The 26,576-nt window shown below is 33.6% G+C and overlaps 1 protein-coding gene and 1 long non-coding RNA gene across 4 annotated transcripts in view; one reads left to right on the forward strand and one right to left on the reverse strand.

Moving 5' to 3' along the window:
* The window catches only part of LOC127701548 (inositol 1,4,5-trisphosphate receptor type 1-like), a 405,533-nt gene that overhangs the window by 296,294 nt on the left and 82,663 nt on the right, over positions 1 to 26,576 (reverse strand). For all 3 annotated transcript variants that reach the window (XM_052205488.1, XM_052205479.1, XM_052205470.1), the window contains 5 exons: positions 24,726 to 24,886; positions 19,501 to 19,654; positions 11,051 to 11,203; positions 9,773 to 9,945; positions 4,443 to 4,562 (listed from right to left, as the gene is read on the reverse strand). In XM_052205488.1, the coding sequence (XP_052061448.1) occupies positions 4,443 to 4,562; positions 9,773 to 9,945; positions 11,051 to 11,203; positions 19,501 to 19,654; positions 24,726 to 24,886 (761 nt within the window). The remainder of the gene's footprint in view (positions 1 to 4,442; positions 4,563 to 9,772; positions 9,946 to 11,050; positions 11,204 to 19,500; positions 19,655 to 24,725; positions 24,887 to 26,576) is intronic.
* The window catches only part of LOC127703865 (uncharacterized), a 121,063-nt gene that overhangs the window by 48,758 nt on the left and 45,729 nt on the right, over positions 1 to 26,576 (forward strand). The gene's annotated exons all lie outside the window — the stretch shown is intronic.

The following is a 26,576-nucleotide window of genomic DNA, read 5'->3' on the forward strand; positions in this document are numbered from 1 at the left end:
CTTTGCATGAAAAACCAGAATATATATGGTTTAGGGGTGGGGATCTTGACCACTTACAAGATATTAGAACTTTCTTAAATGGCAGGGGGTGGGGGTGACCCCTGGGGACTAACCCTGTATTTCATTTGATTTGCTTTATAATGACAAACAAGAATATATATGGTTTAGGGGTGGGGATCTCGACCATTTACAAGATATTAGAACTTTCTCAAATGGCAGGGGGTCGGGATGACCCCTGGGGACTAACCCTGTATATCATTCAAACCATCTTAGCATGACAAACCAGAATATATATGGTTTAGGGGTGGGGATCTTGACCACTTTCAAGGTATTAGAACTTTCTTAAATGGCAGGGGGTGGGGGTGACCCCTGGGGACTTACCCTGTATTTCATTTAATGTGCTTTATCATTTAGAACATTTTCAATTAAAAAGATTGTGTCTATCACAAACGGTTTTCAATTTATAATCATTTGAAAATTAAAAAAAATTAAATCCCATAGGGTTCTATAGTAAAACCCTCCTTTCTTTTCGCCCCTCAAAGTACCCCTTTAAAAACCCTATTGCACAAACAAAACCCTGATTGCACCACTAGACATGTTAGTCTAACATATTGTGAAACCCTAAATTAATCTGACAAGCGGTTTTGGAGAACAGGTGCGGACAAGTTCAAATTTAAAAGTGGCGGAAGAGGAAGAGGAAGAAGAATAATAATAATAATAAGAACTGAGCAAAAACAATAAGTCTTCCCAAACTTCGTTTGGGAGACTTAATAATAAGAACTGAGCAAAAACAATAAGTCTTCCCAAACTTCGTTTGGGAGACTTAATAACAAACTAGAGGCTCTAAAGAGCCTGTGTCGCTCACCTTGGTCTATGTGCATATTAAACAAAGGACACAGATGGATTCATGACAAAATTGTGTTTTGGTGATGGTGATGTGTTTTGGTGATGGTGATGTGTTTGTAGATCTTACTTTACTGAACATTCTTGCTCCTTACTATTATCTCTATCTATAATGAACTTGGCCCGGTAGATACAGTGGAAAATACTTTGTAAAAATTTACAAAAATTTACAAAATTTATGAAAATTGTAAAAAATTGACTATAAAGGGCAATAACTCCTTAAGGGGTCAATTGACAATTTTGGTCATGTTGCCTTATTTGTAGATCTAACTTTGCTGTACATTATTGCTGTTTACAGTTTATCTCTATCTATAATAATATTCAAGATAATAACCAAAAGCTGCAAAATTTTCTTAAAATTACCAATTCAGGGGCAGCAACCCAACAATGTGTTGCCTGATTGGTCTGAAAATTTCAGGGCAGATAGATCTTGACCTAATGAACAATTTTACCCCCATGTCAGATTTGCTCTAAATGCTTTGGTTTCAGAGATATGAGCCAAAAACTGCATTTTACCCTATGTACTATTTTTTAGCCATGTCGGCCATCTTGGTTCGCGGGCGGGGTCATCGGACACATTTTTAAACTAGATACCCTAATGATGATTGTGGACAAGTTTGGTTAAATTTGTCTTAGTAGTTTCAGAGGAGAAGATTTTTGTAAAAAATTACAAAAATTTACGAAAAATGGTTAAAAATTGACTATAAAGGGCAATAACTCCTTAAGGGGTCAACTGACAATTTTGGTCAAGTTGACTTATTTGTAGATCTTACTTTGCTGAACATTATTGCTGTTTACAGTTTATCTCTATCTATAATAATATTCAAGATAATAACTAAAAACGGCAAAATTTCCTTAAAATTACCAATTCAGGGGCAGGAACCCAACAACGGGTTGCCTGATTGGTAAGAAAATTTCAGGGCAGATAGATCTTGACCTAATGAACAATTTTATACTCATCAGATTTGCTCTAAATGCTTTGGTTTCAGAGATATGAGCCAAAAACTGCATTTTACCCTATGTACTATTTTTTAGCCATGTCGGCCATCTTGGTTCACGGGCGGGGTCATCGGACACATTTTTTAAACAAGATACCCTAATGATGATTGTGGACAAGTTTGGTTAAATTTGTCTTAGTAGTTTCAGAGGAGAAGATTTTTGTAAAAGATTACAAAAATTTACGAAAAATGGTTAAAAATTGACTATAAAGGGCAATAACTCCTTAAGGGGTCAACTGACCATTTTGGTCAAGTTGACTTATTTGTAGATCTTACTTTGCTGAACATTATTGCTGTTTACAGTTTATCTCTATCTATAATAATATTCAAGATGATAACCAAAAACGGCAAAATTTCCTTAAAATTACCAATTCAGGGGCAGCAACCCAACAACAGGTTGTCCGATTCATCTGAAAATTTCAGGGCAGATAGATCTTGACCTAATAAACAATTTTACCCTTTGTCAGATTTGCTCTAAATGCTTTGGTTTCAGAGATATAAGCCAAAATCTACATTTTACCCCTATGTTCTATTTTTAGCCATGGCGGCCATCTTGGTTGGTTGGCCGGGTCACCGGACACATTTTTTAAACTAGATACCCCAATGATGATTGTGGCCAAGTTTGGTCAAATTTGGCCCAGTAGTTTCAGAGGAGAAGATTTTTGTAAAAGTTTACGGACGACGGACGACGGACGCAGGACGATCGACGCAAAGTGATGAGAAAAGCTCACTTGACCTTTCAGGTCAGGTGAGCTAAAAACTGCAAAATTTTTGTAAAATTACTAACTCAGAGGCAGCAACCCAACAACGGGTTGTCGAATTCGTCTGAAAATTTCAGGGCAGATAAATCTAAATCTGATGAACATTTTTGCCACCTGTCAGATTTTCTCTAAATGCTTTAGTTTCAGAGATATAAAACAAAAACTGCATTTTACCCCTATGTTCTATTTTTAACCAAGTCCGCCATGATGGTTGGAAGGCGGGGTCATCGGACAAATTTTTTAAACTAGATACCCTAATAATGATTATGGCCAAGTATGGTTAAATTTGTCTCAGTAGTTTCAGAAAAGAAGATTTTTGTAAAAGATTACAAAAATTTACAAAAAATTGACTATTAGGGGCAATAACTCCTAAAGGGGTCAACTGACAATTTTGGTCATGATAACTTATTTGTAGATCTTACTTTGCTGAACATTATTGCTGTTTACAGTTTATCTCTATCTATAATAATATTCAAGATAATAACCAAAAACTGCAAAATTTCCTTAAAATTACCAATTCAGGGGCAGCAACCAAACAACCAGTTGTCAGATTTGTCTGAAAATTTCAGGGCAGATAGATCTTGACCTGATAATCAGTTTTACCCTGTCAGATTTACTCTAAATGCTTTGGTTTCAGAGATATAAGCCAAAATCTACATTTAACCCCTATGTTCTATTTTTAGCCATGGCGGCCATCTTGGTTGGTTGGCGGGGTCATCGGACACATTTTTTAAACTAGATACCCTAATGATGATTGTGGCCAAGTTTGGTTAAATTTGGCCCAGTGGTTTCAGAGGAGAAGATTTTTGTAAAAAGCTAACGACGACGACGGACGACGGACAACGGACGCCAAGTGATGAGAAAAGCTAACTTGGCCCTTCAGGCCAGGTGAGATAATAAATGCTTGTTTTTGGCCCCTTTTTGGCCCTTAATTCCTAAACTGTTGGCCCCATAACCCCTAAGATGAATCACACCCTTCTACTTGTGGTATTAAACATTGTGGTGCAATTTCAGAGCAATCTAAATACTAATACACAAGTTATTATCCTGAAACTAGAAAAATGCTTGTTTTGGGCCCCTTTTTGGCCCCTAATTCTTAACGGTTGGGACCATCATCCCCAAAATCAATCCCAAACTTCCTGTTGTGGTATTGAACCTTCTTAAAAAATTTCATAGAGATCCATTCACTTAAACTAAAGTTATTGTCCGGAAACCAATGTGTCTTCGGGCGACGACGCAGACGACGACGACGACATCATACCATTATATGATCCCAAAAAATTTTTTGCGGTCGTATAAAAATCAGCTACAAAGTAACAACAGTTGGTCAGCACCTCAAAAGAAACATTCATACCAGGTTTCAATCCATTAAGCAGTTTTCTAGAAGAAGACATTTGTATATATTTCCCATAGGGTCCATTGTTAAACTAAGTCCCCCATTGGAAGCCATCTTGGTTGATGGATTTGCTACAAAGTAACAACACTTGGTCAGCACCTCATAATTATAAGGAACATTCATACCATGTTTGGTTTCATTCCATTCTGTGGTTCTCTAAAAGAAAACATTTGTATGTATTTCCCATAGGGTCCTATGTTAACCTAAGTCCCCGTTGGCAGCCATCTTGGATGATTGATCACCTACAAAGTTACAACACTTGGTCAGCACCTCAAAAGGAACATTCATGCCATGTTTTATTTCATTCCGTCGTTGTTGTTAACTTTTTACATTTTGAACTTCTTCGGACCAGGTGAGCTAAAAATGTAACTTGACAAAAAATACCTTGTTTCAATCAGAATATCTTGGTTTTCATCACTTAGCAAACAATTACAAATCAGATCTTGAGTCGCTGGTATGGCTGATCCATTTGATACACATAAAACATATAGGTAATCTAAAAATCTGCAATAAAACAATATAACATCTTTACTGTCAAAGAAACCTTCAAATAAATCATTTTTACTTCTAAGAGTTAAAGAGTTGTAGTTATAATAAATTAATATATATAAGGCTGACTAAAATTGAATTATATAACATTCAACTTATGCCCACTAGAACAAACTAATTGAATTGTAAGCTTTTGTTCAATTATTATACCTCTGCTATAAGTATTCAGTAATTAGAAAGTTAATGAGTGATGGATGAGAAAGAGCATCCCACATTCATGGCATGTTCACATGAAGCTTGATACCAAATTTCATGTAGGTTTTTCATTTGAAATGGGGAAAAAAAGAAGAAAGTTGTACTCAGGCATAACTTTTTGATATTTATCAGATTAGTTACTTGATTTTTCAATAAAATAATATCAATTTTTAAAATTGGCAAATGATCAAAAATTATTAAAAATTTCAAGAATTCTACAAGAAATTAGGGTGCCTTCTACCTTGTAAAGAAATCATGACAGCATATGTTAACAACATCATGAAATCAACATTTTCTTTCATTTCTTAATTGTAGTACTGAATAATCCTCATCCATGCCTAGTAATTTAAATTTAAGAGTAAAAACTTTCAAATCATACAAACAGAGTACTCAGTAGCAGTTTCAGAGGATCTTTTTTACTGTTTTAAGAATATAAATATATATTATAACACAAAATGGAAAACCTTATTATACATTTGCTTACTTAATGTGCACATTTTAGAGGGCAATAAGAAAAAAGGCTGCCAGTCTATCAGGAAAGACAGATCTAGGGCAAAGCTTCACATATAAAAATAAAATGCTTCGCTGAGCGCAGCCTGATACGACCGCAGAGGTCGAACTCTGAACAGTTGGGGTAAGTTTGGACACAATATTCAAGCTTGATACTGTCTGAATTTGGATTGTGATCAAATTTTTGACATAATATAGGTTTCCGACACAAAATAAATGTAGTCAAAGATCTTAAAAATTTGAAATGGGACATTCAATTTACCTAGAATGGTCTGATATCCAAAATCTAACAACATGGTTAGATTCAGCATATAAAAAAACACTAAAAATTAATTTTAGTTGAAATCAAACAAAGTTTAATTTTGGACCCTTCAAACCTTAATATGGACTTATTTGAAAACAGGGCCCAAAATAAACAAGAGTGGACACACAGAAATGTCTCGCCTGTCGTGTATTTCTAATTGAAGTTATGTTGAAAGTAAATGCTATCAGACATACATTATAAATTTTAAGCTGTAAATAATGAGATAATGTCGCTGCTGCTGATGCCTGTATGAACGCTAAAGCTGCTGCCAGGCCTGCTGAAGACAACTATCATAGTGTCTTCATACTTCTAATTGTATAAGTTATTATCCGCTACATGAAGATATGCTGGATAACTGTGGTTAAGAGTGAAATAACTTAGTGATATACCATTGATATTGATTATTGTGATTAAAGATGGCAGTGAAGAATGAAAAAAACTAACATTGACCTATGAACCATGTAAATAAAATCAAGGTCATATGAACCCTGCCGACAGACAGATATGCCTTACAATCATTCCATACACCAAATATAGTTGACCTATTGCTTATATTTTCTAAGAAACAAAGTTCAGCATTAAAACTTAACATTGACTAATGAGCCATGTAAAAGGGGTTAAGGTCATATGATACCTGGCGGACAGACATAAACACCTTATAAACATTCCATACACCAAATATAGTTGACCTATTGCTTATAGTTGAACAAAAATAGACCAAAACACCAAATTTTAACACTGAGCAATGAAACGTGAAAATCAGGTCAAGGTCAGATAAAACCTGTGAGACAGACATGTACATCCTAAAATATTTCCATACACCAAATATAGTTCACCCTTTGCATATAGGATAAGAAAAAAGGACCAAAACTAAAAAAACTTAACTTTGACCACTGATCCATGAAAATGAGGTCAAGGTCAGATGACACCTGCCAGTTGGACATTTACACCTTACAATCATTCCATAATCCAAATATAGTTGACCTGTTGCTGAAAGTATTAGAAAAATAGACCAAAAACAAAAAATTAACATTGAGGAATGAACCGTAAAAATGAGGTCAAGGTCAAATAAAACATGCCAGACTGACATGTACATCCTAAAATATTTTCATACACCAAATATAGTTGATTTATCTTGTACAGTATAAGAAAAACAGACCAAAACACAAAAACTTAACTTTAACCAATGAACCATGAAAATGAGGTCAAGGTCAGATGACACCTGCCAGTTGGACATGTACACCTTACACTCATTCCATACACCAAACATAACTTTTATAAATTTTGACTTGGATGGAGAGTTGTCTCATTGGCACTTATACCACATCTTCTTATATCTATATAGTAGACCTATTGCATACAGTACAAGAAAAACAGACCAAAACACAAAAACTTAACTATAACCACTGAACCATGAAAGTGAGGTCATGGTCAGATGACACCTGCCAGTTGGACATGTACACCTTACAATCATTCCATACACCAAATATAGTAGACCTATTGCTTATAGTATCTGAGATATGGACTTGACCACCAAACTTAACCTTGTTCACTGATCCATGAAATGAGGTCGAGGTCAAGTGAAAATTGTCTGACAGCCATGAGGACCTTGCAAGGTACACACATACTAAATATAGTTATCCTATTACTCATAATAAGAAAGAAATAAACATTACAAAAAATGTTGACTTTTTTTTCAAGTAGTCACTGAACCAAGAAAATGAGGTCAAGGACAATGGATATATGACAGATAGAAATTTCATAACATAAGGCATCTATATACAAAGTATGAAGGATCCAGGTATTCTACCTTCTGAAATATTAAGCTTTTAAGAAGTTAGCTAACACCGCCGCCGGATCACTATCCCTATGTCGAGCTTTCTGCGACAAAAGTCCCAGACTCGACAAAAATCTAAATGCACAATAAGATTCAGCATATCATAGAGCCGCAATAATTCATTTTTTGTTAAAATAATACTTGGACCCTTTGGACCTCAATGTAGACCAATTTAAAAATGGGGCCCAATATCCAAAATAGTAATACAAGGTTAGAACCCCAAAAAATTAAAGACTTTAAATTAATCCCATTGAAATTGGTTAAAAGATTTGTATTTATTTTCAATTGAAGATTTCTTGCCCAATAATGTGCTATTGCGCAATACTGTGCAATTGAAGATTTCTTGCTATTGCGTAATACTGTGCTGTTGCACAATACTTAGTTAATCTGTTATATATAATAATTCACACACCCTGTTTGGTGTGTATCTCCTGCCATATCAGTATTTGTTGCTTTTATATATAAATCAGAAATAATCAATGTAAAAATTAAAAATATTTAGGAAAAAAAAACATCCCCCTAAAAAATTTTTTTTTTTAATTTGAAATTTTGAAAAATCTTAAAGAAAAAAAGTATGAACCCCCCAAAAAAATTTGAAACCCTCCCACCCCCTTGGAGTAATTACCCCCAAACTCAATCCCAGTCTTCCTTTTGTGGTATTGGAACCTTGTAGTACAATTTCAGAGAGATCCATACACTTAAACCCAAGTTATTGTCTGGAAACTAGACAAATGCTTGTTTTTTACCCTTTTTTGCCCCTAATTCCTGAACATTTGGGACAATTACCCCCAAACTCAATCCCAGCCTTCCCTTTGTGATATGGAACCTTGTGGTACAATTTCAGAGAGATCCATACACTCACACACAAGTTATTGTCCGGAAACTACAAAAATGCTCGTTTTTGGCCCCTTTTTTGCCCCTAATTCCTAAACTGTCGGTACCATAACCCCCAAAATCAATCCCAACCTTTCTTTTGTGGTATTGAATCTTCTGGTATAATTTCATAGAGATCCATTCACTTTAACTAAAGTTATTGTCCGGAAACCAAATGTGTCTTCGGACAATGACGACGACATGATAGCATTATACGAACGCAAAATTTTTTTTGCTGTCGTATAAAAATTGAGACAGCCAGATATTTTTTTTCAAATCCTGTTTTTAATCTCATTGGACTTTGTAACTTGATAAGGCAATCAAGGTACTCATTTGGGAATCAAAGACAATGACTGTCATTAAAATGATTACTTCCTACTTTTGAAATGGATTCAGTGAATTGACATTATTTCATACATGATAGTTATGTTATCTGACAGTGCATGGTTTGAAGTGTGGAACATCAGCAGATTTACATTTGGCCTTTCTCTGTATCATGGCAATAACATACTGAGAAGAAATTTTACTTTTGTTTTACAGCACACTTTTCTAAAACCAGATGTTGACTCGACAGTCATAAAGCTGGGAACTGAGATGATAAACAAGAATTCTGTGTATTTTGGAATATCAAAAAAGAGTTTAAAAGTAGTTTTCTCCACATTATATCTCCCAAGTATTTACTTAAAATGAACACAAAACAAATGGTATTAATTATTTGAAATTATATATTACATCATTTTTTTTTTTTTTTTTGAAAGCTTTTTTTATAGTAATTACCCATTGTGTCACTTTCATGACTGGAAAAGTGTGTCTACAAAGAGGAGAAAATATTGAGTCAAAAAGATTGCATGAAACTCAAATTTTATCCTGAACTATGTTATAGTGACAAACCCACATTTTATGTCCCCTGCAGCTAGCACTTTGTAAATACAGCTGTTTCAGAAACCACGCCTCTTTTGGGAAGTTATAAAATATTCATAGATATTTTGTTTTGTTAATCTACTGGTTCCAAGATATGACCTCTGTGTTTCAGCTCATAGAGACACAACTTGGAAATTGTTGTATACATACACATGGATAGCAGCCAAATTGAATTCTGACAAAGACCCAAAGTGAAGGGAGGGGAAGTACAGAATTGTAGAATAAGTTTTAACTCTTAGAAATTTGAGACATATAAATGTTGAAAATATGCCGCACTGCCCTATGTTTTGTCCTTAAAAAAAATAGTAGTGCATATGAACTTTCCATTCTTATATAATTTTTTAAGAAACTTCATAGTAAAAGTAGCATAGTTTTAGCCATAAAAGGAGTTCCTATGGGAAATTGCATTGTCTATATTTACAGAAGTGCAACCTACAGCCTTGATAAAGTCCAGCTAGTACTAAAAATAACTTTTACAGGTCATGACCATAAATTTCTTTTATTTCAATAACAGCACATGTTTACCTTGGTTTTCTATTCCTTCTTACAAGACTGACAAATGTTTCTATTTCCTGTTTTGTAATGTGAGCTTCTAGTAGTTTACGATTGTTGTTCAGTAATGCTGTAATGGTCTCCTCAGCTAACACATCATATCCTATTTGTTTTTGCATGAATGCAAAGTGCTTGGCAATATACTCCTATAAAATATTAGTATATAAACATAAAAGACCAAAATATATATAATAATCACATATATTTTTCATCTCAATGGATTAATCTAATATTTTGAACATTCATGAAATATCAAAAATACTTTCCTTCATTCAGTCAAGAGCTTAAGTGCCTCAATGACCATAGATAACTATAGTGTAAATTTTTTTTATTTATTCAAACTTAAAAAATAAATGAAAGTAATTTGTTTTTTTGAAGAGATGTCAAAAGGTATTGAATTTTTTTTATCAATTTTGGTAAGTTTTAAATATGTATTTGTTTCAATTTTCTAATATTTTCAAATAAAAGAAAGATTGAACAGAAACGACAGATTTTGCCAATTTCCCCTGCTTGCAAAAAAAGCTTGAAGCCATTTTTAGGAGTGAAAATTTGAAAATGAAAGTCCATATAACTGTTAATTTCCCGAAATTTTCAAAGTCCAAAGCCCATAATTTCGCCAAAAATCAGTGGAGTGGAACCAGAGGTAAACTCAACCTGTAACTCATCATATTAGACTCACATATTAAGAATCAGCTCAATATGTGAAGGTGTTTAGAAAAAAAGTCTGTATAACTGATAATTTCAGGAAATTTTCAAAATCCAAAGCCTGTAATTTCGGCAAAAATCAGCACAGCAGAACCAAACGTAAACTCAATCTGTAACTCATCATAGTTGACTCACATACTAAAAATCAGCTCAATATGTGAATGTGTTTAGAAAAAAGTCTCTATAACTGTTCATTGCGGAATGACAGAATGACTTTCCTTTAAAAAAGAAAGGTTACCAGAGCTATCTTCCCTTATATGACAAAGTTGACAAAAATTCCATGTCTTTTTTTACAAACAGTCTTAATAAGATAAAACACATTTTTTTTCCTTTAGTTGAAAAGTCTTATAAATGAGTGTCTCTCTTAATGTGTATATTCTATTAAAGATCTACACTGATTGTGTTCTGCTATTTTACAATCCAAGATGGTGGAGGACACCCAATCTACCTTAATAACTTATTGAGCCTAGGTGAAAGCATTGGTGAAAGGGATTAATCCTGTATAACTAAAAATTCTGGCAAAACACAAGATAAGGGTAAAGCTACCTGATTTTTTCTGTAATCTTGCTGTGACAATCTTAGAATGTGATAACAAAGTTTACAGATCTGTCTAAAGGGGGCATGTCTTTGGTTAGCTAATTCTTCCATTTCAATAACTGGTCCATTTCCACTAAATGGTGCTTTTAAAATCTGAAAAACCTGAAAGAAGTGTTGTCATCATTAGAAACAAATTTGATATACATGTATATAAAGAAGCACATTACAAAGAGAAGTGTGAAAGCTCTGCCGTAGGCCCTAAGGAGACCACAATTGTCCCCAGTTAAGCATGTTAAGGTGGTGTAAAAGTGGGGACTCTGTATTGCTACAAATATTAAATATGGAATGATGGATACAAATATCTTTTCAACAATTTAAGTGTAAAATTTTCTAATAAGTTTTAATCAAGATGCCCTGTAGAGCTTAATTGCTGCTGATCATCATACAATGAAAATGTTATCACTTTATATTATTATGTATATTCAAACTAATTAAATTTGTTCAAAAAGAGACACATTTTCGACTATATTTTTAAAAGGTAGACTGAAAACAGCAGATAGAAAAGTGATATTGTAGAGTTATTTTAAAATATTTAAAAAAATATCTAAAACCTCAATATTTTTTGATGCAATCATAACAACCAATAATAGTATTTCTGCTTTAATTCCAGCGTATTGAAAATAACAAAATAACAGTTATAGCCTTTGAATGAGGTTGATACAAGGATATATTGAACTTGGACTTTGTCCTCAATTGATATACTTCTTTCAGGTCTATATATCTTCATATCAACCTCATAATAAAATGCTCCGCAGGGCGCAGCTTGATACGACCGCAGAGGTCGAACCCTGAACAGTTGGGGCAAGTATGGACACAACATTCAAGCTTGATACAGCTTTGCATTTGGATTGTGATTAAATATTTGACACAGCATAGGTTTCTGACACAGAATGAATGTGGTCTAAGAACTTAAAAATTTTAAATTGGACATTCACCTTTTATGGTCCAATATCCAAAATCTAAATACATGGTTAGATTCAGCATATCAAAGAACCCCAAGAATTCATTTTTTGATGAAATCAAACAAAGTTTAATTTTGGACCCTTTTGACCTCAATGTGGACAAAGTTGATAACGGGGCCCAAAAATCAAAAATCTAAATACATGGTTAGATTCAGCATATCAAAGAACCCCATATATTCAATTTTTGTTGAAATCAAACAAAGTTTAATTTTGGACCCCGATTTGGACCAACTTGAAAACTGGGCCCATAATCAAAAATCTAAATACATGTTTAGATTCAGCATATCAAAGAACCCTAAGAATTCATTTTTTGTTAAAATCAAACTAAGTTTAATTTTGGACCCTTTGGACCTTAATGTAGACCAATTTGAAAACGGAACCAAAAATTAAGAATCTAAATACACGGTTAGATTCGGCATATCAAAGAACCCCAATAATTCAATTTTTGATGAAATCAAACAAAGTTTAATTTTGGACCCTTTGGACCTCAATGTGGACCAATTTAAAAACGGGGCCCAAAATCCAAAAACTTAATACACGGTTAGATTCAGCATATTAAAGAACCCCAAGAAATCAAGAATAAAACCCCATTAAAATTGGTCAAGAAATAAGCAATTTATACGAAGTATCTTCTTTTGCACAATACTGTGCAATTGAATATTTCTTGCTATTGCGCAATACTGTACAATTGACAATTTCTTTCTATTGCGCAATATTGTGCTATTGGATATTTCTTGCTATTGCGCAATACTGTGCAATTGAAGATTTCTTGCTATTGCGCAATACTGTGCAATTGAAGATTTCTTGCTATTGTGCAATACTGTGCAATTGAAAATTTCTTGCTATTGCACAATACTTATTATATAAAAATTTACACATCCTGTTTGGTGTGTATCTCCTACCATATCATTATTATTTGCTTTTAAACATAAATCAGAAATAACCAACTTTAAATTGAAAATTTTAAAAGAAAAAAAAAATGAAAAAAAGAAAAAAAAATGAAAAAAAAAAGATCCCCCCCCCCAAATTTTTTGAACCCCCTTATGATTCATCACCCCCAAACTCAATCCCAGCCTTCCCTTTGTTGTATGGTACCTTGCAGTACAATTTCAGAGAGATCCATACACTTGAACACAAGTTATTGTCTGGAAACTAGAAAAATGTGTTTTTTGGCCCCTTTTTGGCCCAAAATTCCTAAACGTTTAGGGCAATTACCCCCAAACTCAAACCCAGCTTTCCCTTTGTGATATGGAACCTTGTAGTACAATTTCAGAAAGATCCATACACTTACACACAAGTTATTGTCCTGAAACTAGAAAAATGCTTGTTTTTTGCCCCTTTTTGGCCCCTAATTCCTAAAATATTGAGGCAATTACCCCCATCATCAATCCCAGCCTTCCCTTTGTTGTATGGTACCTTGCAGTACAATTTCAGAGAGATCCATACACTTGAACACAAGTTATTGTCTGGAAACTAGAAAAATGCTTATTTTTGGCCCCTTTTTGGCCCCCAATTCCTCAACGTTTCGGCAATTACCCCCAAACTCAATTCCAGCTTTCCCTTTGTGATATGGAACCTTGTAGTACAATTTCAGAAAGATCCATACACTTACACACAAGTTATTGTCATGAAACTAGAAAAATGCTTGTTTTTTGCCCCTTTTTTGGCCCCTAATTCCTAAAATTTGGAGGCAATTACCCCCAAAATCAATCCCAGTATTCATTTTGTGATATGGGACCTTGTGGTACAATGTCAGAGAGATCCATACACTAACACACAAGTTTTGTCTGGAAGTTACAAAAATGCTTATTTTTGGCCCCTTTTGGCCCTTAATTCCTTCACTGTTGGTACCATAACCCCCAAAATCAATCCCTACCTTTTGAACCTTGTGGTAAAATTTCATAGAGATCCATTCACTTAAACTAAAGTTACAGTGCGATAACCAATGTGTCTTCGGACGACGCCGGACGACGCCAGACGACAACGACGACGACGACGACGCCAACGTCATACCAATATACGACCACAAAAATTTTTTTGCGGTCGTATAAAAAGGCAATAAACAGACAAAAATAATGTGATCAGTCAATAGACTTTGAAAGAATCAACAAAAAGTCACCACTTAGTACTAAAATACTGTAATTCATTATTGCAATAAACAGACAAAAATAATGTGATCAATCAAGAAATATGTCTCTCCTGTCAGCATAACATTCAGAATAAATTGCTTCCCTGAGCACAGCTGGATACGACCGCAGAGGTCCAACCCTGAATAGTTGGGGCAAAAATTGACGCAATATTCGCGCTTGATACAGGTCTGAATTTGGATTGTAATTAAATATTTGACACATAAAAGGTTTCTGACACAGAATAACTGTAGTCAAAGAACTTAGAATTGGTTATATGATTTGAATTTATATTCAATTTTTTGCTTTTATGCAATACACTTTGCTGTTGCGAATTGACCCCCCCTCCCCCCACAAAAAAAATGATAATTTTTCCCCCCATTTTTTTTTTTGCTTTTGTGCAATACACTATACTGTTACATATTTTTACTGGTCTTCCTTTATAAATATGCATTTCTTTAAACATAATTTAAAAGCAGTGTGAGGGAGGTAATTAAAACGTTGTATTTGGATTACCTCCCTTACACTGCTTTTAAATTGTCTTAATTGTTCATTAACCATTACTTTATACATAATTTAAAAGCAGTGTAAGGGAGGTAATTCAAATGATGTATTTGAAATACCTCCCTTACACTGCTTTTAATTATGTTTTGTACTAAAGTATTTGTCCATTAACCAGGACACCCTTGTTTTTCCCCCTTCTTTGCCCCTAATTCCTAAACGGTTTGAGCCATTATGCCCCAAAGCAAATCCTAACCATCCCTTTTGTGGTATGGAAACTTGTGGTATAATTTCAGAGAGATCCATACACTGTTCCACAAGTTTTTGTCTGGAAACTAGAAAAATGCTTATTTATGGCCCCTTTTTGGCCCCTAATTCCTTAACTGTTGGTACCATAACCCCCATCAATCCCAACCTTCCTTTTGTGGTATTGAACCTTATGGTAAAATTTCATAGAGATCCATTGACTTAAACTGAAGTTATTGTGCGAAAACCAATGTTTCTTCAGACGACGACGACGACAGCACCAACGTCATACCAATATACGACCCCAAAAATTTTTTGCGGTCGTATAAAAAGACAATCTGATGGACAGCAACATTGCTAATTATTTCAAAGTCACTGGACCAAGTACTAGTGGACAGGGCATCAAAATGGTCAACAAAATGAGATGTACAGGCAGTAATGTAACTTTATAGAAAATATCATTGTCTATTGTAAGTAGTTCCTATCAAACTGACTTAAGCAGAAAACTTCACATTGAACGATGCTAATTAATTCAGTCAGTGGACCATGACCTAGTAGTTGTCAAATTGATTTTGTACTGATAGTAATGCCACTTAATAGAAATTTCATTGATCTTTCACAAGTAGTTCCCATCAAACTAATTTAAGCAGAAAAATTAACATTTAAAATTGCTTATCAATTGAAAATCGCTGGACCATGACCTAGGCGGCAGGGCCTCGAAATAGAACTGATATGAACTGATAGTAATACAACTTTATGGAAAATGTCATTGATCTATTACAAGTATTTCCTTTCAAACTAACTTAAACAGAAAACTTAACATTGAACAATGCTAATAAATTCAAAGTTACTGGACCATGACCTACGGGGTAGGGCCTCAAAATAAGTCTTCAAACTGATATGTACTGATAGTAATGCAACTTCATACAAAATATCATTGATCTATCACAAGTTGTTCTTGCTGCCGGAAAAGCAATAATTTTTTTTCTCCCCTTCCGTTCAGCGACTTTCATTGCAGGTGAGACAAAAACTAATATAACAAGTAAACTAAGCAAAAGGTTCAAAATCAGTAGAACATGACTGAGGGGGCAGGACTAACTAATAAAATTGAGAATGGAAATGGGGAATGTGTCAAAGAGACAACAACCCGACCATAGAACAGACAACAGCAGAAGGTCACCAACAGGTCTTCAATGCAGCGAGAAATTCCCGCACCGTGAGGCGTCCTTCAGCTGGCCCCTAAACAAATATATATACTAGTTCAGTGATAATGAACGCCATACTAAACTCAAAATTGTACACAAGAAACTAAAATTAAAAATAATACAAGACTAACAAAGGCTAGAGGCTCCAGACTTGGGACAGGCGCAAAAATGTGGCGGGGTTAAACATGTTTATGAGATCTCAACCCTCCCCCTATACCATATTATAATGACAATGAGATGTGCCAATGCTAACACAACTGCGTACAAAATATCACTCACCTACCATTACCATCCTAATCACAAACAACTTAGCATTGATCACTAAGCAATAAAATGAGGTCAAGGTCAGGTAACACTGGACATGAAGACCTTGCAAGGATCCCATGGAGCCAAAATAGTTATCCAACCTATTACTCTTCATATGTGAAAAGTTGATGTGACAAAAAAAAACTTGGTAAACTAGATATGGACAATGCCCCCACCCTTTTCTGCTCTGCCATATGCATGAGTATAGTTCCACATATTTTAGATTTGACAAACAGTGATGTTGGCATACAACTTGAAATTGTTAAGCTGTTTGTAAGACACAAATGATGCCCCCGCCTGACCAAAAAAAAATGACTAAGTCCAACTACCTGTCATTTTCAGAATATTTGAAAAAAAATCAAAATCCTGTGGCCATGCACACCTCCATTATGTGTTTGAACATCCTACAAAAAATTAAAGCTGTATTTCCAAAACTGTAGGAGAAGATAGCCGGACAAATCATGATCTCTTTATGCAGCTTGTACCAAAACAATGACTAAGTCCAACTACCTGCCATTTTCAGAATATTTAAAAGAAATCAAAATTCTGTGGCCATGCACACCTCCATTATGTGTATGAACATCCTACAAAATATTAAAGCTGTAGATCCAAAACTGCAGGAGGAAATAGCCGGACAAACCATGATCTCTTTACGCAGCTAGTACCCAAATAAACAGCTGTGCCATGAGCGCATGATACGCCTGTCTCATTTTTTACGAATAAAGTTCAATAACTTCTCAATGTCATATCAGAAATTTGTGAAAAACTAAAGGGAGGTTATCTTTATTGATATAAACCAGTCACTAAAGTTTAAAGAAAACTGCTCAAAGTACTTTAAAGGTATTGTCCGAAAACTAGAAAATCACCCCTTTTTTATGAATAAAATCCCATAAGGGAAGTGTAAAATCTAAAATTTATATAAATTGAAAGGGAGCTTGCATCAATAGATATAAACAATTCTCCAAAGTTTCATGAGAACTGCTGAAAGCATTTATGAGTTATTGTCCGAAAAACTGGAAAATCCCCCTTTTTTTAATGAATAAAACTCCATAACTCGGAAACATAGAATAAAAAATTTATAAAAATCAAAAGGGAGCTCATGTCAAAAGATATAAACAATTGACCAAAGTTTCTTGCAAATTGGTAAAAGCATTTTTGAGTTATTGTATGAAAACTGGAAAATCCCCCCTTTTTTAATGAATAAAACCCCATAACTCAGAAACTTAAATCTAAATTTTATAAAAAACGAAAGGGAGCTCACATCAATAGATATGGACAATTCATCAAAGTTTTATGCAAATTAGTTGAAGCGTTTTTGAGTTAATGTCTGACATGTTGACGATGGACGGACAGACGGACAACGGTATACCATAATACGTCCCATAAATGGGCGTGTAAAAAATTACTAAGTCCAACTACCTGTCATTTTCAGAATATTTGAAAAAAAAAAAAATCAAAATCTTGTGGCCATGCACACCTCCATTATGTGTATGAACATCCTACAAAATATTAAAGCAGTATCTCCAAAACTGTAGGAGGAGATAGCCGGACAAACCATGATCTCTTTATGCAGCTAGTACCAAAAAAATGACTAAGTCCAACTACCTGTCGTTTTCAGAATATTTAAAAGAATTCAATTTTGTTGTGGGGGCATAAAAAAGTCTGTATAACTGTTCGTTGCAGTATGACTGAATAACGGAATGATGGACAAGGGTAAAACTATATTGCCCCAACCTAAGTCAGTGGGGCAATAAAAATACTTCAAGACTAATTTTCTTGCTATCTATTAATAATTTAATTTTGGATGTAACGCGTCTTCGGATTGGCTGACGTTGTTTTGTTTATCAGCTCATAGACATATTTTTGTCATGTGACAGTGACGTCATCAACGTTTTTTCATGGTTTACTACGGTTTAAAATGGAATTTAGAATTAAATTATAAGAAATGACTGTAATATTTTTTCTGTCTATTCTAAATAACATAAAAAATGTGGTGCACACTTTAAAATAACCTGCTACGCGGGTTATTCGGTGTGCACCACATTTTTTATGTTATTTCCTCATAGACAGAAAAAATATTACAGTCATTCCTTAATTGTATTCAAGATAAAAGGCAAACGCAAAATGTTGGTAAAAATCATCATTAGGGATAAGACCAAAAAAAAGGGTTAAATTTGTCATTTAAGGACAAGAACTCCTTTAAGAAGTTGTCTGACAGTTTTGACATACATAGTCAGTAGATAGATCTCCATATTCTAATATTTCAGCCCAGGTCAGATTTTCTGTATCTATAGCCGTTTCCAAGTTAATAGACAAAACTTGCATTTTAACCCTATAGTCTATTTTTAGCCATGTTGGCAGAATCATCAGGCACATTTTAAAGATAAACTGTTGACACAGAGATATGTCTCGCCTGTCCAAATAAAATTCAGAAAAAGACAATCTGATGGACAGCAACATTGCTAATTAATTCAAAGTCACTGGACTATGACCTAGGGGGCAGGGCCTCGAAATAGTCGTCAAACTGATATGTACTGATAGTAATGCAACTTTATACTAAATATGAATGATCTATCACAAGTAGTTCCTATCAAACTAACTTAAGCAGAAAACTTAACCATTGTTGACGCCACCACCACAGCCGTCGCTGGAAAAGCAATCCCCATGTCTCGTTTTCCGCAACTTTCATCTCAGGCGAGATAACTAGATACTCTAATGTTTATTGTGACCAAGTTTGGTTCCAATCAGCCAATTTGAAACTACTTCAGAGGAGACGATTTTTGTAAAAGTTAATGGAAGAAGACAGACGACAACGGACACAAAGCATCTGTATACAAATTATCAAGCATCAAGGTCTTCTACTCTCTGAAATATAATGCACAATATGCACTTGATATGGTCAAATCTGGCACTTGGGCTGATATTTGTCATTCTATTTCACTTTTTCCCAAATTTCTTTCATCCTATAGGGACAAACTCCCTCAATTTGCTGAAGTTAGGGAGGTGAAATAATAACATAATACTGAGTAATCTTCTTTAAAATTGAATTTTACCTGCTTCAGGATATTCTGTTCTCGCAGTAGTTTTTGTCTTTCTCTACATTCCTTAGATTTCAACATTTCTACTTTTAATGGATCACCACCAGTATTGTGAGATTCTTGCATTGTCACAAAGTAAATCAAATCTGATAATAACTGTGTTAATACTCTATAAAGAAATCATAAACAATATTCAAATATACATATTTTTATTCACATAAGGTCAAGTATCTGAGAAAAAAGTTTCACCAAACCTGTGACGTTTATATTCCCATTTCAAGTCAGGAACCTATTCAAAGTTTTCATATCAGTGTTTGCTTGCTTTTTTTTTTTTCGTCCTAAAAAGAAGTTGGTGTTGACTGGAAATCTATGGTAGTCACCTGTTTATGGCACCGCCTGCTAGCAAAGCAGTGCATTATACTGATCATTATGTCCATTCATCTGTACGTTTGTTTTCCCAACCACTGAATGGATTTTCTTGAAACTTTCAGATAATCTTTAGTGTCTAAAGTTTAGTATGTAATAGCATTGTACACCTATTGTTATTTTCTTATCTTTATCATGTTGCCTTTTTTTCATCATTATAAAAGACAATCTGATATTAATTAGTATTTACGAATATAAATGAGCAAGATAAACAAATCTTAACTTTTGTTCTTCATTTTTTAGTTGTTTTTCAAAATAAATGACAAATATTTATTATAAAATATAATTGATAATTGTTTATACATAAATCTATAGTTGGCATGCAAAACAACATATTTATGCAATGTGGTTTATTCCTACAACTCAAAAAAATTAAAAACCAAAAGGTAAAAGGTAAGAAAGAAATAATGCAAGTTATACATGCATAAATGAGGAAGATAATTGTAAGAATTCAAACATATAAATCTATATTTTGCATGTAAAACTGTATATTCATGCAATAGGGTTTATCATTGTGTAGCAACAATATATTTTATACAGAACCTAACCAAAAGTTAGTGTGCAATAATATACCATACTGCACAAGTGCACCTATAGCTGTAAGCCAGAGAATAGTGACAGGAGCCATCACAGAGGGCTCTACTCAAATTAAAAAGTAAATTGGAATGGGTTATTTAAATATAGCATATACCAATGTTAGGCAGAAATTTTCAGATGCACCCCAATTCAACCCATAAATGCAATGTGTTTTAAAACTGAAACAACTTTTTTGTACATATGCACAGCGATTGCTAACTTCAACAAAGTTTTCGTTTATGACTCTTTATGTATGGTTTTCTTCAGTACCTGACACACCTTTAAGAAGTGGTGAATAATTATGCAAGGTTTCATTAGGTGTATGAAATAAAAAAACTAATTTTCTACATAGGCACTGGGGTGACTTAGTTGACCACAGTTTTTAACTTTGAACTTCACTTTCTTCCTTGTACTCGACACACCTTTTAGTCCTGGAGAATAATTATGTCAAAATCAAAGAAGGCTTATAAACCAGGGTTTGCCGATAAAAAAAACCCAAAAAAAAACAGTTTTGCAGACTGACTGATCCTTTTTTTTGACAGCAGGTTACAGTTAGCACAAATATTTTTAGGCTTCATGTGAAGTATAATTACCAAATTCCAAAGGGTTAAAAAGTTAGAGAGTGCAAAGGATTTGTGATGGACAGAAGGACACACAGACAGACAAGCTGATTACTATAGACCTTCAATTGGCTGCATCCTAATTAGTGACTTCATCAGTGACAAAAATTTAAAGTTATAAAGTTATAAAGCATAGAGGGTTACAGTTACACTCCTGAAATAGTTCAAAGAAACACTAGTCAGCAGTATAGTGATTTCAGAAAATCACCTTTTCCCCAATAATATTTAAATCCAACGACATTAAAGAATGTTTCTTACATAATTTCAATTTTTTAGCACATAAAAATTAATATATTGAAAGTTATTCTTAGATATCTTCAATAGTTTAAATGCTTTCAAACTAATTTCATAATAATAATAATCTTTATTGTCATAAAGCGTAAGCATATATTGCTTGTGACAAACAAAACACAAATAACATAAAACATATATACAACAAATTTTACAATAATCATTTAATCAAGAGTCCTTTCTCTGCACGTTCCATTGACTGTTGGTCAAAAGGAACCTATACTTTGTACAAGTTAAAAATTTGTTGAATCTATTAGATCTTTTAACTTTCTTTGTAAATGAAACTCATAAAGACATTATTTTTTACTGCTGTTTAGACAAGGAATTGTTTCCTTCATTTTATTTCTTTTGCAATGGAAAAAGAAATTAAATTTTGCATCCAAATAAAAAATAACATATTCTCAGATAACACGGCACTTTTCATATCTACCCAGATCAAGTTCCAGACTACATGGACTAGACATAATTGAGATGTGAGCCATCTCTGTGGGCCCACTGTGAATAAGGTGTGGTAAAAAATTTGTATCTTTACCATAGGACATGGGGTTGTCATCTGAAACCAAAGTTTTTGACCTTGACCTTTGACCTAGGAAGTTGTACATACATTATGACACACCCTCTGGTGTTGGTTAATATACATGTCAAGTAAAAACTTTGAAATCATAACGGTTCTCAAGATATAGAGCGGACACGATCTTTACCATAGGACATGGGGTTGTCAACTGAAACCAAAGTTTTTGACCTTGACCTTTGACCTAGGAAGTTGTACAAACATTATGACACACCCTCTGGTGTTGGTTAATATACATGATTTCATAAAGTATGAAATCATAAAGGTTCTCTAGATATAGAGCGGACACAATTTGTTACTGACAGACGGACAGATGGAGGAACAGACGGACGGATCACTATAGGGAGACCCAACATTCGGCGGGGCCCTAATTATGACAACATATTCTATATTTTATAATATAAGTTCACGAAATTCAATGACTGAATGTGAAAAGTAAAATTCTCTCTCAGTAACTAATTTGAGATCCTGGTAGAGAACAGATTATTATAATGATTAAAATTTCTACCTTAACCACAGTTTAAGAAATTTGACTTCCTTTAGCATTTTGCATGAAGATAACTTTTAAGAATCATCTGTCTCTTTACGGATAATAATTTTGACATATGTGCCTTTCTATGTTGTGATGTTACACTATTGTTTCAGGTAGGATGAAGGTTGGAGCCTATAAAAACGTTTAAACCCGCTGCATTTGTTTGCACCTGTCCTAAGTCAGGAACCTGATGTTCAGTGGTTGTCGTTTGTTGATGTGGTTCATAAATGTTTCTCGTTTTTTATATAGATTAGACTGTTGGTTTTCCTGTTTGAATGGCTTTACACTAGTCATTTTTGGGGCCCTTTATAGCTTGCTGTTCGGTGTGAGCCAAGGCTTTGTGTTGAAGGCCTTACTTTGACCTATAATGGTTTACAATTACAAATTGTGACTTGGATGGAGAGTTGACTCATTGGCACTCATACCACATCTTCTTATATATATATGTATAAACTCATAAAACAACCAGGTTACTAACATATTACACCAGACCAGGATACCAGGAATATGCTTTTAACAAACTTATGAAAAAATATAAATTAAAGCTTGTGAAAGTAAAATCACCAAGAAAGGAGGGAATAAACTTGACTTAAATAGCTTTTTAGAAAACAACAAAATGAAAAGCATTTTTACGCAGTTCTTCAACATTAATACTACATTGTGCGAACTAATCTTCTACTTTCTAGAATACTAAATGCATACAGTATACAATTGCTCAATGCATCTCATATAAACCCCTTATTATATTTTTTTTTTCAATTTGTATAGAAACATTTATGATTATACAAAAGATAACCTAAGAGCAAAGAACACATTGATGATAATATATAAAATTTTTCCCTTGTTTAGACACTGATAAAAGAGATAAATAAATCATTTAACATTTGACTTTAGCATACATGTATAATTATAGAATAGAGAACAGATAAGGGGAATGTTTCAAAGAGACAACAACTTATGCCTATTTAACAAGAAAAATGAGGAATCAATATTAGTTTGCTTAAGTACTCTTTCAAATTTTGTCCTCACACGGTGCCTTTTTCCTATTCAGTTTTCACACCAAAAAAAACTTTTTGAGATAAGCACCCTGCCCTTTTCAAGTCCTGGCTTGAACATTGTTTATGCACTTAAATACTTATAATATTCTGTATATCAATTTAATCTAAATAGTTACTAAAACAACAAATTACCTTATAACAACATCTATTCTTCTTTGTTTGGAGGAAAAGAGGGAATATATATTTTGAAAATGTAGGAATAGCAGGAAGACAGCATGCAATACATTATATTATTGGGAGTTTCAAAGGAATCTAGATAAAAGAATATTGCTCACATATGATTTTGTTAGTAGATGATATTCAACAAGAAAATAGATTAATAGTATTGAAAGGACCAAAAGTTATAGCTGATGCCCCTGATTTAAACTCGAATATAATGTAGCAAACATTACAAAGTTGAAAGAAGAACTTAAAATGGTGGTATCTGAGGCCACTACAGTTATGATTTATTCTATTATGAGAGATATTGTTGTTCCGCTCAAAACATGTTTTCGCCAAATTAACAAGAGTTTAACAAAAGGCTCATTAGAGCCTGAATTGCTCATTTGTCAAAAATATACCTTGTATTGCTGATCATTTTTGCTGTTTGCAGTTTCTTTATTTATATAATAGTTTTCAAGATAATGTGCAAAAACTTGAAAATCATCCTTTAAGGGCAATAACTCCTGTTAGAAGTCATCTGATGGATTTAGTCAAATTTGCTTTTTTGTAGATCTTCTATTGCTGATAATTTTTGCTGTTTACAGTTTCAACCTATCTATTATAATTTTATATTAGGATTTATTAAAGTCAATCATTCTGTTCTCTGAATGCACTTTTCTATAAAATGAAAAAATAAATGGGGAATGTGTCCAAGGGACACAGATGCCTCCGCTTGCATATAACATTATAAAGGGATATAACTCAAGAACTGTAAAAGTGACGCTACCAAAATTTGTATTTGATCTGAGTTTTGTGGAAATAAGCATTGTGTATAAGTTTCATAACATTTGGTTGAGGCAAACTAAAGTTAGAGAATGGAAACCAATTTTGGGACGTATGTACATTCTAGACGGACAAGGGTAAAACTTAATGCCCCCTCCGCTATGGCGGGGGCATAAAAATAGATGTATTTTGTTATGCTCTAAAACGATACCCTTGAACTGTAATAAATATAATATCTCTACCTTCTCTCATTTTGAGTGATTGATTCTTTCTCTAATTTCTGAGCTATTTCAGCCAACACTTTACTGGCATCATTTGCAAAGTCCAAATCTCTAACTTCCTGTGGAGATACTGGTACAATGGCAAAAGCTTCTCTGTCATCTTTTATCTGTGCACAACCAACCTAAAAATATTTAAATCAGATATTAATTATATATTTCAAATTTACTTTTGGAAATGTAAATACTTATCACAAGCTATTGCAATTTTGCAACAGAACTTAAGGATTGTAATAGAAGCTTTCAGGGTCATTCGTGAAATTTTTTAACAAAACAGGTGATAAATTTTTGTCTGTTGGTGAAATCAAACAAATTTAATTTTGGACCCTTGTACCAATTCAAATATGGAGTCCAAAATCTTAAATCTAAATACACGGTTAGATACAGCATATCAAAGAACCACATGAATTCAAGACTTTGAATTAACCCACATTGAAGTTAGTCAAGAAATAAGCAATTTATACAAAGTAATTAGAAAAGTATTGTAAAAAAAAATGAAGAAAAAAACAATTCCAAAATATTATTCCTCATTAATACAAAGTCTTCTAAAATTAGATATGAAGCTGTATCTATTTTCAACTATGACTCAACTTAAAATTTCTGTTGATTGCGCAAAACATCTCTGAATTTAGATTCTGATTAAATATTTATTAATAGCATAATTTCTGACACAGAATGAATGTGGTATAAGTTCTTAAATAATTTAAAATTGGATATTTACCAATTATGGTCCTACATCCAAATTCTATATACATGGTTGGAATCAGCATATCAAAGAACCCCAAGAATTCAATTTTTGAAGAATACCAACAAAGTTTTATTTTGGACCTTTTGGACCCCAATGTGAACCAATTTGATAACAGGACCCAAAATCCAAAATCTAAATACACACTTAATTTCAGCATATCAAAGAACCCCAATGCAAAAATTCAAGACTTTGAATTAAACCCCATTGAAATGGTTAAGAAACTAGAGGCTCTCAAGACCCTGTGTCGCTCACCTGTATTTACTGATGCTTTGGAAATCATGTAAAATAAGGTTAAAATCATAATTAATAGTATTAGATATTAGATATTATAATGATATCTAAGATAATAACAAATAAAATGCTCCGCAGGGCGCAGCTTGATACGACCGCAGAGGTCGAACCCTGAACAGTTGGGGCAAGTATGGACACAACATTCAAGCTTGATACAGCTCTTAATTTTATATTGTGATTAAATATTTGACACAGCATAGGTTTCTGACACAGAATGAATGTGGTCTAAGAACTTAAAAATTTTAAATTGGACATTCACCTATTATGGTCCAATATCCAAAATCTAAATACATGGTTAGATTCAGCATATCAAAGAACCCCAACAATTCTACATTAATAAACAGTTTAGACCATGACCCCCAAAAATCAATCAAAACTTTCCTTATGAAGTATGGAACCTGGTGGTAAAATTTCATAGAATCCATGCTCTTATGTATACACAAATCATTGTCCTGAAACAAGAAAAATGCTTGTTCTTGGTTCCTTTTTGGCCCCTACATACTAAATAAACAGCTGCACCCGTTGTCTTGTGTGTGAATTTTTATGCAATAAGCATAAATAGTTTCTGACATACGGCGTGACATGCGAAAACCCCCTTTTTTTTTTTACAAAAAACTCAATATCTCTAAAATAAAATTTTGAATCAAAACCAAAAAGTATACAGATCTTTAGATTAATATAACTAAGAAGTGTGTAAAATTTTAAGCAATAATCATAAATCGTTTTTGAGATACGGCGCGACATGTGAAAAAAGAAACAAAAAAGGAAAAAAAGAA

The sequence above is a fragment of the Mytilus californianus genome, unplaced genomic scaffold, assembly GCF_021869535.1.
Source record: "Mytilus californianus isolate M0D057914Y unplaced genomic scaffold, xbMytCali1.0.p SCAF_1, whole genome shotgun sequence".
Classification (NCBI taxonomy): Eukaryota; Metazoa; Mollusca; class Bivalvia; order Mytilida; family Mytilidae; genus Mytilus; species Mytilus californianus.